The sequence below is a fragment of the Medicago truncatula genome, chromosome 2 (assembly GCF_003473485.1).
Source record: "Medicago truncatula cultivar Jemalong A17 chromosome 2, MtrunA17r5.0-ANR, whole genome shotgun sequence".
NCBI lineage: Eukaryota > Viridiplantae > Streptophyta > Magnoliopsida > Fabales > Fabaceae > Medicago > Medicago truncatula.
The window spans coordinates 19,430,394-19,444,784 of NC_053043.1; the positions used below are offsets into that span (position 1 = coordinate 19,430,394).

General features: G+C 32.7%; 1 protein-coding gene across 1 annotated transcript; it reads left to right on the forward strand.

The window, feature by feature from the left end:
- Positions 1-1,931: 1,931 nt before the first annotated feature.
- On the forward strand, positions 1,932-6,323 carry LOC25486584 (uncharacterized). The gene is made up of 6 exons (XM_013608179.2): positions 1,932-2,633; positions 3,273-3,473; positions 3,950-4,145; positions 4,484-4,663; positions 5,529-5,533; positions 6,102-6,323. Exons 1-6 carry the CDS (start codon positions 1,932-1,934, stop codon positions 6,321-6,323), a joined length of 1,506 nt encoding a protein of 501 aa, XP_013463633.2.
- Positions 6,324-14,391: the final 8,068 nt, after the last annotated feature.

Here is a 14,391-nt window from a genome sequence, read left to right on the forward strand (position 1 = left end):
CAGGTGACATTTATTTACACCTAAAAATAATTATTTTGTTAGTCGAAATCGACAAATACCCTACTAAAGGTTAAACAAGTTTTCCCCAATAGACGAAAAGTCAATTGAGTGCTATTTTTACCAAACAAGGATTGTCAAATTCTTTCTTGAGTCTACTGGCTAGTATGTGGGTCTTGAAGACATCAGACTAAGTCAAAGCTCAGGTAGAAATTAACATTGAGGCACTAAACCAATGCTCACCGATTATAGCGCCACAAGAAGCGATAAACGAAGCATGTTTTGAGGAAGTGCTCTGCACTTTGGACCTTGTCAACGGATCATGTTGTGAAGTCGAAAGCTGATAGACAAACATAGGGCTCCACGAACACCTCAACGAGGATAAACTCGTGCTCTACCCACATAATTAGCCAAACAAGGTTGTACACCACATAGCCTCCAGGAATAGATTTGGCTACCAATACTTACTATGTACAATGTATTCGGTAGAAAATTAATCAACACACAAGGTATTTTCTCTATTTTATCCATTTACCACTCTTCCATAATCTTAGTTTGTATGCATTTCTTAGTCTAGTAACGAAAAATTCAAAAACTATCATACTTAACGAAAGGGAATCAACTTCAATCCCTTAAAGAAAGAGAATCACAGTTGAGGACTTAAACTGATTCATCGACTAATCTCTAGCTTCATCAACAAAAATATATACAAAATAAGATTATACTAGAATCTATACTGTTTTAGTACCTATGATCAATTATTCAATTAATTAATTAAGGATTGACCATTATTAATTACTCTCTCCGTCCCAAATTATATGACGTTTTGAGCATTTCACACATATTAAGAAATGTAATTAATATTGTGTGGAAAAGAAATATTATGAGTTGTTTTACAAAATTGTCCTTAATAAATAATATGGGAAAGATAAATAAAAGACTTGAAAGAAGAGAGAGTAATAAATAGTTAAGATTATAATAGGAAAAGTAACATTAATGTTTCATTGGTATTGTAAAGTGACATACAATTTGGAACAAATATTTTTTTCTAAAGTGACATACAATTTGGGACGGACGGAGTATATATTATGAATTATTATTAATTTAAATTATTGTCCTGTGTTATTAAACACTAATGATCATTTATCAATGATTTCAACGTCAAATTTTATTTATCATCGATTTCATTGGACTATTTTTTTCCTAGTGAACTATCATAGGTTTGACCATTCTGTCAAGCACAAAGAGAGGTCATGTCTCAACCGTTTAACTCTTTAAACATCACCTCATTAGATAAATGGTTTGATAATTGGTGTGGAGAAAACCTGCATGGTAACGAGGATAGTCATCCCTCTTGTACTCGCTTTCTCTTAACGGCGATCTCTGTGATGCTAACTTGTACTCCCTCCGACCCTTTTTGTAAGAATAGTTTACAACAATCGGAGGTATTAAGAAAAGTGTTTGAAATGGTAAATTTATCATAAATGTATGTTACTATTACCAAATTATCCTTTATTTATAGAGACATTTAATGTCTTTTTTTAGAAAAGAGTAATAAATGCATCTAAAATTTCGTAGATAGTTTTACATTTAGAGGATTTTTTTTTTGTTTGTAAAATAGTCTTATAGTAGTAAAAAGCAAGGAGGGAGTGTGTATGATTTTACATTGTTAAAGTTCTAACACCTAATTCATATATTGGCCCATAATTATTCCAAAAAGAAACAAAATACTGATCCATACAGTGGCCAATAGTAGAACACATTTGAAAAAAGTGTATTCCCTCGCTGCTCCATACAACAATAATCCGATTCCAACGTATAATTCCGTCTTCCAAGGTTACTTCAACTTCCCAACCTATATCCATTAATTATTCTCCTTAATTTAGGTTCATTTTCATTTTCATTTTCTCTATTCTTTTCATTTTCTTTGTAACATGCAATTCTCCAATGATGATGCTAATCAAAATCATAGCTATTGTGAAAATGCATTAGGCATTTTTGATGGTTGTTACGAATCAAGTGATGATTCAGTTAGTATCATACCCTCTTTCACAAACAAGCCTTCTGAGGTTAGGTTTAAGAATGTGATTTCTAGGGCATTTTCCATTTTGACCCGACGAAACAAAACATCGGACACCAATGATGTATCGTTCCTTGGCGTCGGAAAGGATGGAGATATTGTCATTGACCCTTCGGTGTACATGCCAAGTGCGCCACCGATTGAGATCGATTATAGTGCTTATAAAGAGGTGCTAGAGGTCGAGCCGCCTGAGTGGCTTCGTGATAGTTCTGCTACTGCTTGTATGCAGTGTAGTGCTCCGTTTACTGCGCTTACTCGTGGAAGGCATCATTGTCGATTTTGTGGAGGTGTTTTTTGTCGGGGGTGTACGAAGGGGAGGTGTTTGTTGCCAGTTGCGTTTAGGGAAAGGAATCCGCAGAGGGTTTGTGATGCTTGCCATGGGAAGCTTGATCCTGTGCAGGATTTTCTTATCAGTAATATTAGCAATGCTGTGCAGGTTGCAAAGCATGATGTAATGGATTGGACTTGTGCTAAAGGGTGGCTTAACCTTCCTATTGGTTTTTCTATGGAGGATGAGATATATAAATCATCAAATACTTTGAGAAACTACTGCAAGGTTTTCTTTCTTTCGTTCTTTCTTATTGCTTAGTCTAAGATTGCATTGAGTGACTTGTTATTTTATTTCATCGATGACTTATCCTATTGCCTGTATCTATGGAGCACAAGTACTTCATATGGAAAATTATCGGCACCAACAAATATCCGATATTTATATGCATCCGATACCTAACATAATATCTTCGACACTTATTACCAACTAAAGACACTAATGTCACTTGGATATGATATATGTTCAGTACATCTTATTATAAACTACGTTTTTTGTGACAGATTCGCAGTATAAAACTATATACTGATATAGGTGGGGGAAAACATGTAGCTAAGCATATTTGATATGATCATTTTTTTTAATCATCATATATCGACTGTCAATATATTATGATTTAATGAGCAATTAGCAAAGTAAATGTCTCTCTAGCTACTATTATTTGCCAACACACACATTTATCTTGAATTTGAAAATTTTATGGTATCTGTATCCGTGTCCTACTATATATCTGGGCTTCTAAGGCTTGTATGCTATTAGTTTGAGTGAGTGGTTGCTAATTCCATCAAGTATGGACTGTGAATTATAATCAAGTGATTGCATTGTTGCTATGATAACAGTAGATTACTCATATGTATCTCCTGGTAGGTTGCCAGGTCCAATCCTGAGAAGTCAATCCCTTTAGCCATTCTTAAGGAAGCCAAAGGCCTAGCAATTTTAACAGTTGTCAAGGCTGGTGCATTTCTCTCATACAAACTGGGTACTGGTTTGGTTGTTTCGAGAAAATCAGATGGATCATGGTCAGCACCATCAGCAATATTCTCCCTAGGTTTAGGATGGGGTGCTCAGGTAATGAATCATAAGTTGATTTCTATGATGTGTAGAAATATAACTCTACGGTTGTGCTCGTTGTTTTGGATTAATGGAAAATGAAGAAGAAAGAATAGGATGTGTCACATAATTTCTTTTGAAATCTTTATATTTATAGTATATTTTGTATGCTGATCTTGTGTTCGCTGAAAGCTTTGTTTAACCAAATATAATAGGAAGTCACTAATAATACAATATTACGACCCTGTTTGGATACGGAGCTTAATTAAGTGCTTGTATATAAGCTTTTTCTATAATGAAAAGATAAAATAAATTTAAATTGTTTTGATATAAGCTGTTTCTATAAGCTCGCCCAAACAGTCTCAGAAATGCTTATGTCAGTAGATAAGTTCAAATATGTCAATCCATACAGGCCCTAAAATCAAAACTAAACTGTTAGGTTAGGTCTACGCGCCTGCTTGTTGACATGCTTACGATTTCTCTGATCGACACAGATTGGTGGTGAACTTATGGACTTTATTATCGTGCTTCGTGATATCAAAGCCGTGAGGACATTTTGCAGTCACATGCATTTTTCTCTTGGTGCTGGTTGTAGCGCTGCTGCAGGACCTATTGGAAGAGTTCTTGAAGCAGACATTCGTGCTGGTGACAGAGGTTCTTGCATGTGTTATACTTACAGTTGCAGTAAAGGTAGTTTGCCGTAAAACTTTGTTTCTTATCTCTTAAACTTCTTTTGGATGAATTGAAATGACAAGAACATTTGTTGTGCAAGATTCATTTAGTTACATAACCATTAGGCAATTTTGTGCCATGTTAATAATATTCATACTATGGCAACCCACTTGGGTTGGTCTACTGGTATTGACTTGGGACCTGAGAGTGTGCTCCTCCCCAAGGTCTCAGGTTCGATTCTCTCTGGTGCCAATTTGAGTGGGCTAATTTAGTTTCTCCCATCATAGTTCTTCTCATTTTATTCTTATGATGAATGCTTGAAAGAATGACTAACATGGAATGTTCTCAAACCGTAGGTGCATTTGTGGGAGCGTCGTTAGAAGGAAATATAGTTGCAACCAGAATGGATGCAAATATGCAGTTTTATGGAAATCCTTGTCTCACCACATCTGACATTCTTTTAGGGATGGTGGACAGACCGGAGGCTGCTGAGCCGTTGTATGGGGCTCTGAAAGACTTATATTCCAGTTTAAGCTGTTAGTTCTACTTCCAGCTGTATATAAATCGCACTCGTCATTCTATCCGCTGTATATATAACTCTGTCACATTCATTGAGTCCTTGAATGTGGTTCCTCAATTTGCATATTTGAAGTCATTAGGGATCATGGACCAATACTTGAATTTTATATCCTGATGCACTTGACAAATACACCAGTTTATCATGTGAATATGTTAATAACTTTACCAATGGATTAAATAAATTATTAGTTTTGTTTCTTGAAATCTTCTATCCTTATTGAGAGGTTTCTCCGATTCGAATCCTCTCTCTCTCGATGCAGTGGTGCAACAAATTTTTTGCATTGAATTTTTTTCGCCGCAATGTTTCAAAGAATCAGTGTTCAAGGTTCTTTTGGAATTAGATTTCGCGTGCTTAACAAGATTACTAGGCAATGAGTTGTCATTGCCACTTTTTTTTTTACCATATTATACTATTAGTAGTTAAAGTTTGAACTTTGGGTCCTAATTCTTGATTTTCATGTGGTCCAGTGAAAACATTGAGTAGCTCAGAATTGTGATACTTATTACCATGTGTGTCATTTGGTGTGCTAGAAATATGTTTTTGATGATAGCAATAGGCGTCTCATGGCAGAGGCCACTTTGTCTAAAATCAAAGTTATGACTCGAGATGTGACTAAAGCTTTTAATCATTGTTGTCAAAATCCCGACTTAAATTTTAAAATTCAGGATTTTACGACTTTACTCATCTTTAGCGATTCAAATCCATAGCAGACTCTTGAAATAGGGAAAAATCTTAGTAAAATTGCACAAAATCGTGAAATCCATGCAAAGTCGCAAGATTTTAAAGGATTTTGAATGCATCTGTCCATTATTATGATGCAGGTCAAGTTTAGCCCCGTTCGTCAATTGACATGTGACTTGGTTCTATAAACACATAAAAGACTATGTTTTTTTTTTTTATTCTTTCACACCGCACAGTCTCTTCACCGTAAGAGATTGATGAAGACGAACGTGTTGATATGATAGGGGATAATCCATATAATTGACAATTTCTTCGTGATTTATGATTGCATCTATGTTTTGCTTTTAAATATTTTGTTAGGCATCTAGTCTTTTGTCTTGAAACTTAACAGTCACTCACTTACTTATGATCAAATATTTTGTCTAGGTTGTTTAGGATTGATTATTATGACTAGTAAAGAATTTTTGGTATCTAAGCTTTTAGTCATTTATGCAAAAGTATTTTGTGGACTTTAAACTTTGAGTCATTTATGACTACATGCAATTTCTATCATATATTTAACATTATTTTTATTTTGGTAGAATCCATCGATTTGATTACGATTTTCGATTTTACTATCCTATATCGATTCTACAAAAGTAGTTAAGTAAAATCCTTAGATTTTGATTGCGATTTTACGATTTTTGATTTTGCTATTCCCTTTCAACTTGAAGCAAAATCCCGATTTTGACAACCTTGCTTTCAGTGGCAACCATAAGGAGATTAGTATCAGTCAACCTCGGCTCATTGCTTGGGAAAGAGGCCAATTTGGTTCGTATATTCTTAACGTGGATGACAATGCTCAAACTAACCTAGAGATGGCAGATTTTGGTGGCTTAATTAGAGACTTCAATGGAGAATTCATGCGCGTTTCTGTGGTAATATTGGTTACTTGAATATTCTTCATGCAACAGTTTTGGCTTTGATGCACGAGATTCAAATTTGTTGGACAAAGGTTTGAAAGACATTGTTTGCTATACTAATTCTATGGTAATGAGATAACCATTAGTAGAAAGTACATGGCTTAGGATTGGGTGTTCAAACTCTGTTACACTCTTAGGGAAGGGAATAGGTGCGCCGACTATTTGGCAAACCTTGAAACAATGTGTACTAATGATATGTTGATTGTGCCTCGATCCCTTGTGAAGCTTCCCTTGTTGCTCAGGATGGACCGTATGAGAGTTTCTTATCATCTCGACCAATAATCTTTTTCTTTGTTTCTTGCATTTGTCTTTTACTCCCTCTGTCTCTATATGTAAGCATCATTTTCCTCTAATAAAAGGTGTGCTTAGATATAAGGACGGAGGGAGTATATATCTTGTAACGGAGCTCAACCAATTGAACTACATCTTGGTGACAATTTACAAATAAGTTCATCTTATGTTATAATACATTTAAGCTAATTATTAAGGGGTGCAGTTATGGTGCATAAGGAAATCCTTATGCACCCTGCATAAATTCAGAAATTGTTTTGGAGTACAACTCACAGAAACCATTTCCACAGCAAAATGGTTTTGGCATAATTTTATACAAAACATACTATGATTTATGCAGGGTGCTATAAACCATTAAGTACATCTAATGATTTTGGAGTATAACTCACATAAATCATTTCTGAATTTATGTAGGGTGTATAAGGAAATCCTTATGCACCATAACCGCAGCCATTATTAAGTAGCAAATAAATCTCTAAAGTAATTTTTTTTCTTTGGGTCAAGATAAATTGAATTGTTGATAATGATATGTAAATAATAAATTGATTAATATTTATTCAGAAAACAAATTAAATTGATTAATTGGTTAACAGTCAAAAACCATTTTGCATGTTAATTGGATCGAATTTATTCATGATCAGTTAAATAACTAATCACATCTGAATGACCCTTTCAACCTGATTACTCTCTCTTGCCCCATAAAATATGGTAAATTCTACATCACTTCTATTACTAACACTTTCTGAATAGGTTTTAAGTACAATTTCATGTACAACAACACAAAACCACTCTTGATAGTAAAATTTACAGCATGGGAAACAAAGTTTGCATGCTTAATTGTGCTTGTGTCCCCATAAAAACTACTAAAAAAAGAAAGACTATAAAACAAAACCTCTCAACACCAACATCATTTCCTAATCCCTCAACTAATTTTACCCTAGATGAATATTTTGCAAACAATGAAATTACTATTCCCACCCCTCTTCCAATAAAAGAAGTTCCATTTTATGATTGTGAAATTTGCTGTGAATCAAAGCCTCTAAATGACTCATTCAATATACAAGGTTGCACTCATTTCTTTTGCACCAAATGCACAATCAAATACATAGTTTCAAAGCTTCAAGAAAACAAGCTTAACCTAAATTGTCCTGAATCAAGTTGTTCTGGAGTATTGAATGCTCAATATTGCAAACCAATTTTACCTAACAAAGTGTTGGATTGGTGGGAAAAATCTTTGAGTGAATCAGTGATTCCTGAAGAGAATAAATTCTATTGTCCTTTTTATGATTGTTCAGCACTTTTAATTAGTGAGAATAATCAAAAAAGTGAAGTGATTGCACAATGCATATGTCCTCATTGCAAAAGGATAATTTGTGTTCAATGTAAAACTCCTTGGCATCAAGAAATGAGTTGTGAGAAGTTTCAGAAATTGAAGCATAGTGATGATGAGCTTATGTTTGATCTTGCTAATAGGAGGAAATGGAAAAAGTGTCCACTTTGTAAACAGTTTATTGAAAAGTCTGAAGGATGCAATCACATGAAATGCAGGTTGGTAATTCATTTCCTTTTTATTATTCTTTTTTTTCTTTCTACACAATGTTTTTCTTTTAAAATCATTGAATGTGTATGTCTTTGAATTCTTGATTAATCAATTAATCTTATTTAAGGTTTCATTTTAAGGTTTTATTACTACATGGTTATACAACTTTGAAAGATAAAGGAGAGAACCGGGTAAAGTAATCGTATTGTATTCTATAGTCCAAAATGATTCCTCTCCTTGTTAAGGAAAAAATCCATAGCCATAGTTGTCGAGCTTGTGTTTTTTGGTGGATATTCGATATTGGGTCTATTGGGATTTAGAAATATTTCATGATGAACGTACTAAAAAGCCTTCTTTGGATTTGCCAAAAATATCTAGAATTCATTTATTTCTTGCTAGCGTGGCATGTTTTTGCGCGTTTCATGTAACAAAGAGAAGTTTTTTCCGATCTTTCACTAAGAAAGGTATCGTCACGACAACAAAATTAGCGATATAAATTAGTTGGGCTACCCATGGTTTAGTAATAGGGAGGGGATAACATATTTTCATCTAGGGGATTTATTTCATTCATAATCAGATGAGACCGATGAAAGTGACATAAATCGCAATTTTAGACCTTATTTTCAGGGATCGAAACTCCGTCTCCTAATGATATAAAATCAAACTCTTACTTATACAGTGGATTGTATAGTACATTATATAGTACATTCACTGGGTTCATGATGATTGCATGTAGAAGTATTTTTGCTTTTCTAAAAAAATAATGAAGTTAATATGTATTTTAATAACTGATTAAAGATTTTTTCTTGGAAAACTTGGTAACCGACCTAAATATCGACTAACTCAAGGATTAATTCTACTATCCACTAGCGGAGGATAACTGGTAAGAGATAGTGATTCATAGATGTAGAGTTAAACAATCAAAATTTTCTTTCAATAATAAGAAAAAGCCACCGTTGGATCAAGAAAACTCACTGTTGGTTTTCTTGCTCACACACTTTTGTTTCTTAACAGAAAAGAAAGGTTGAAGAAGGAGATAAAGATTTTAGAAAATTGGGGAGAAAATCAGTAATTGTGATGTTGCTATTCATTTCACACTTGTAGGTATTTATATGCATATGGTATATGATACATCACACACGCGTGACACATAACCGAATTAACTACCTTACCTAACAAAACTGAAATTTGAAATTTCAGAATTACTTGCACATCAAGTAATAGATCATTGGCTAATATTAAAATATTACACTATGAACTCCATCTTAATTCAGAATTACTTGCACATCAAGTAATCGAACTTCTTATGTATATGTTTACTACGTGCAAGGTGATAGCTTAGATGTTATCAATCTTCAATGTCAACGCTTCACACTTCTCATTGCTAATCTCTTCAATCAAATTCATTAGCTAAGCCGCTCGACATGCACGAAGTGATGCATCTATGACTTTGTTTAATAAAAATAGTAGATAGCTGATAAACTAGTTGATAGCTTATAGTTTATGACTGATGACTTAAACTATTTATTAATTATATTCTTTGAATTGTAGGTGTTCGCACAAGTTTTGTTACGAATGTGGACGTGGCATTGATCCTCCTCACAAAGATTGTAATCATTAAATGAAAGCATGGGGAATTTTGTGTAATTAGAATCATGTTATTTGCTCAAGAGGAGGCAGAACAAGATTTATTTCAAGCTTCTTAAACTTCGTTTTGATTAGTTAAGTTATATTGATTAAAAGACCATTTGTTTTGCTTTTTTTTTTTTTTAAAGGATTTATTTTTCTATTTAATAATAGTTCTGCTTTGTGTTGTTTTTTAAAATTATTGCGACTTTATTGTATGTAGTACTATTCATGGTTTGAATAAAATAGTATTCAACCGTTCAACGCACAAAAACAAAAAAAAAAACACAACTCCATTGAATGAAAACGAAGTGACTTACAAATTCTTTGTTCAAGGGTTTATCGATCTTATGTGAGTTTTTCCTTTTTCTCATGAGTTCCTCTCTTACATCAACATTAATTAGATATTATGTATGGTTTGATGTACTTACCCTTACATATTTATTGTTGAACTTGAAAGTTAGCAGATGTTTCTACTAATAGTACTCCCTTCGTTTCTAAATATAAGTAAAATTGATTTTTTAGGTTCATTCATTTTATGATGAATGTAGTTCATAATATGGATCACATTCATCATTAAATAAATGAACCTAAAAAGCCAATTTTACTTATATTTAAAAACGGAGGAAGTATCAACAGTGATTTCATTTTGTTCAAACAATTACATCAATGAGGTAACTATGTCCCTTTGGTGTGACATAGTTAAAGATTTTGAAGAACTACTTACTAAAATAGGAAAAATTTAAATATAACTTAAAGGAAATGTAGAAATAGGTAAATGCGAGTAGAATAAATTGTTTTTATTGATTAGCGTGTTTAAAATAAAGGAAAATGCTACTTCTCCCGAGAAATAACTTCCCGAAAACTTCACGACCTTGCATTTCTCCATCTTATCATTTGCCAGCTACCCATGTATTGTATTAAAGGCCTCAATCCAATGGTTCCAAACCATTCATGATAATTTCTTGATGTTTTCTTTCCCACTAAATACCACCGCTCTAAAATAAAATGTAGAAAAGGTATTTATGACGAAAGTTACAAAGCGTATATGTAATTTAGGTCATGATCGTTACCGACAAAGACTAAGCTTTGATTGTCGTTATTTTGCTGTCTATAACCTTTGCAAATGTGACTGTTCTTGTATGTGTTTTTTTTTCTATGCACCTTGTTTTGAGTCATTTTTATCTTTGCTTCCTTATATTCTATCCGTGGTTGTTACCTTGAAAAACATTAACAAAAAAAACAGCAGCATGCTATAAACATCCCCCGCTGTAGCCAACATACCGTGCCCCAAAACACAGCTGCACAGCTAAAACAGCGAAAAAACCACTACAACGCCCTCTAACAAACAGCCCCAATAATGAACACCGAATTGCTATCTAAGTAAGCATTACCGAGGGTTCTAACACCACTTATAATACAAACACATGATGTTTTCAACTTACTCATACTCCAAAACCAAGATAACACCTTGATATTATCGACCAATTCCATCTCTTCCAAATAGCCCAAATAGAATCAACCCAAATCAAATAAAAACCCCTTCTAATTTTATTAGAAGTAGCCTCCTTAAACCAACATTCAAAACGAACAAAAAGATTATGAAGTATTAAGAAATTAAACTGAAGCCAACTCATCAAGTTCTAATTTGACTGATCACTCACTCCGGTATCTAAGAATCTTCTCACCCTTAATTAGGTTCTAAGCCATTTTTGATTAAAAACTTATTATTTTTAGGTGTAAACAAACGTGTTTTGCGTGACATTAATAAATTAAAAGCTTAAATGCACTCTAGACCCCATAACTTTGCACTAGTTGCGATTTTGGTCTCCTATTAAAAAAAAGGGTTAATACCTCTTTTCGTCCCTGTAATATTAGCGAATTTCGGTTTTAGTCCCTGTAAAAAAAAGATTTAGATTTTGTCCCTGTAATTTCATATTCTTCCACTTTTGGTCCCTCCTTTCATCACATCAGCAGAATATACATAAATTATGTTCTTGTAATTTCAAATTCCTCCAACTTTTGATCCCTGTAATTTCATATTCCTCCACTTTTGGTCCATCATTTTACGTGCCATGTATGCAGATTCTGCTGACGTGGTGAAATGAGGGACCGAAAGTGGAAGAATATGAAATTACAAGGACAGAATCTAAATCTTTTTTTTACAGGGACTAAAACCGGAATTCACTAATATTACAAGGACGAAAAGAGGTATTTACCCTAAAAAAAATTCAGGTCCCTAAGTTTATCTCTTTTTGCAAATTTCAATTTCGATCATTCAAAATCAACCATTCAAAACAGTAGAAGATAAAAAAAAACCAGTCGCAAGTCATATTCTTTGCCCTATAAATCTAAAACTTGCTCAACAAAACACCCCACTTATTTTTAGTATCTTGAATGGTTATTTTGGATGATCAAAATTGAAATTGGAAATGGTGGAAACTAAGAAGGCTGTAATTTTTTTTTTTTAATAAGGAACTAAAATCACAACTAATGTAAAGTTTTTTTTTTAAAGAAATTAATGTAATGTTAGAGAGTCAAAAATATGTTTAAGCCTAAATTACATTAGTTAAGAGATATTGTGACCCAAATTAGTATTACTTGCGTGAAGAATATAATCATTGCAATACAAAACTTAACAACAGCCGTTGAACAAATCATTGCAATATAAAATGTCCCTTAAACCATCAACAACTCATCTAAAACTTTCCAAAATTATATTCAATTGCTTATTAAAATGACTACAAAACATAGCAAAAACATCATATCCTGAAGTGTCATCATATGACACAATGATAGAAATATATATGATAAAAATAGTTAAAAAAATATTTATGTTTTTTTTTTAAACTGGGTATTCTCCGCGCGCGCAACTCATGGAGACTAATCCCTCGAGCCTTGTGAGATCCAAATGAACAATAAACTTTCCCTTAGAGTTTTAAGGTTGCTGCATGACCAAAGCTTCGAACTCAGGAGTTTGGTTAAGCTAAAAGAGACCCGTATCATCTCATCTAAACGCTCTTGGGTCTTATGTTTATTTAAATAGATAAATATTTTTTTATCAAGTATTAAATAGATCAATTTGGTACGCTTTAAAAGGATTTCAATTAAGAAAATTTCAAATTCTAAAAAAAAAGGGATTTCACTATGTAACCTAGTCTTTTTAGCTAAATTGTTTTTTTTTTGTTCATATTCATAGGCCGGTTCTTGTGGTTGGCCCAGCTCATTTTGAACCCTAAATATAACTAAGCAAGAAGAAATGGCAGCGTAATTACGTGCACCCCCAGTGTTCTACATAGCCTGTTTGATTAACTTCTGCTTTTTAGTTTTCTAAAACTATTTTATAAATCGATTTTCAAAAACAGGTTTTTAGAAGTAAATAAAAAAAAACTTGTTTGGTAGTTCTATTTTTAAAAACTGTTCTAGAGAAGAGAAAATAAAAAAAAAATTGTTTGATGAGTTTGTTTTTGCAAATCCTCATTTTTGGAGTTAAATTTTTGAAATAAGACTCTAATTGCAATAAATGTGATATATGATAGACCAAAAAAAGTTTGATCGTAAAAAAAACTATTTTTATGTATATGATAAATTAAAGGACCAAAAATATAATTAAGTTTTATAATTAAACAAAAAATTATGTTCACAAATTCTACCTTAATTGACAAAAATGTCAAAATTGTTAGATCGGATGTTGTGCTCGACTCCTTTACTTATATGTGTGAGTTCTAAATTTTACGTGATTGATGTCATTTCGTCTATCTAAATAAATTAGGGTTAATAGTGTTTCACCCCTTGTAATATAGGTCATTTCCGATTTTACTCCCTGTAAAATATATTTTTTTGGATTTCGTCCTTGTAAGTTGAAGATTTTTGGTTTTGGACCTTCATGAATTTTGACTGTACAAAATCGAAAATATGGCATGGGTTAAACCGAAATTCGCTCAAATTAACAGGGGGTAAACCGAAATTTGCTCAAATTACAACGGAATAAACCGAAATTTGGTCAAATTAATTTTCCATGAAGGTCCAAAACCAAAAAATCTTTAAATTACAAGGATGAAATTGAAAGAAAAAAAAAATTTACAGGGGAAAACAGAAACGACCTATATTACAGGGGGTAAAACACTGTTAACCCAAAAAATTATTAACTAAAAGAACAGTCGAAAAAATTACAATAAAAATAAATTAAGACAATAATATGCAATCCCAGTAATTCAAATTATTACGTTGACACTTTTTACCATAATATATATAATATAGAAAGAAAATTAACGTATTCCTGTAATCTTAGCTTAGTTGGTATGAATATTGCATATTATATTTAGAGGTTGGGGTTCGAACACCGGATATCCCACTTCTCCACGATTAAATTGTGTGAGCTCTAGCCACTAGGCTACTTGACAAAAAAAAAAAAATTAACGTAAAAAATAAAAAAGAATATTAAGCTGGTACATTAAAATTTACAAAGCCATATCACACTGTTCAACTTTTTTACTTTAGCAAAGCAATTTTTTCAAATATATTGTATTCTATCATGCATTGCCAAAATTACAATACTTCCATTAATGAAAATTGTTACTTTTC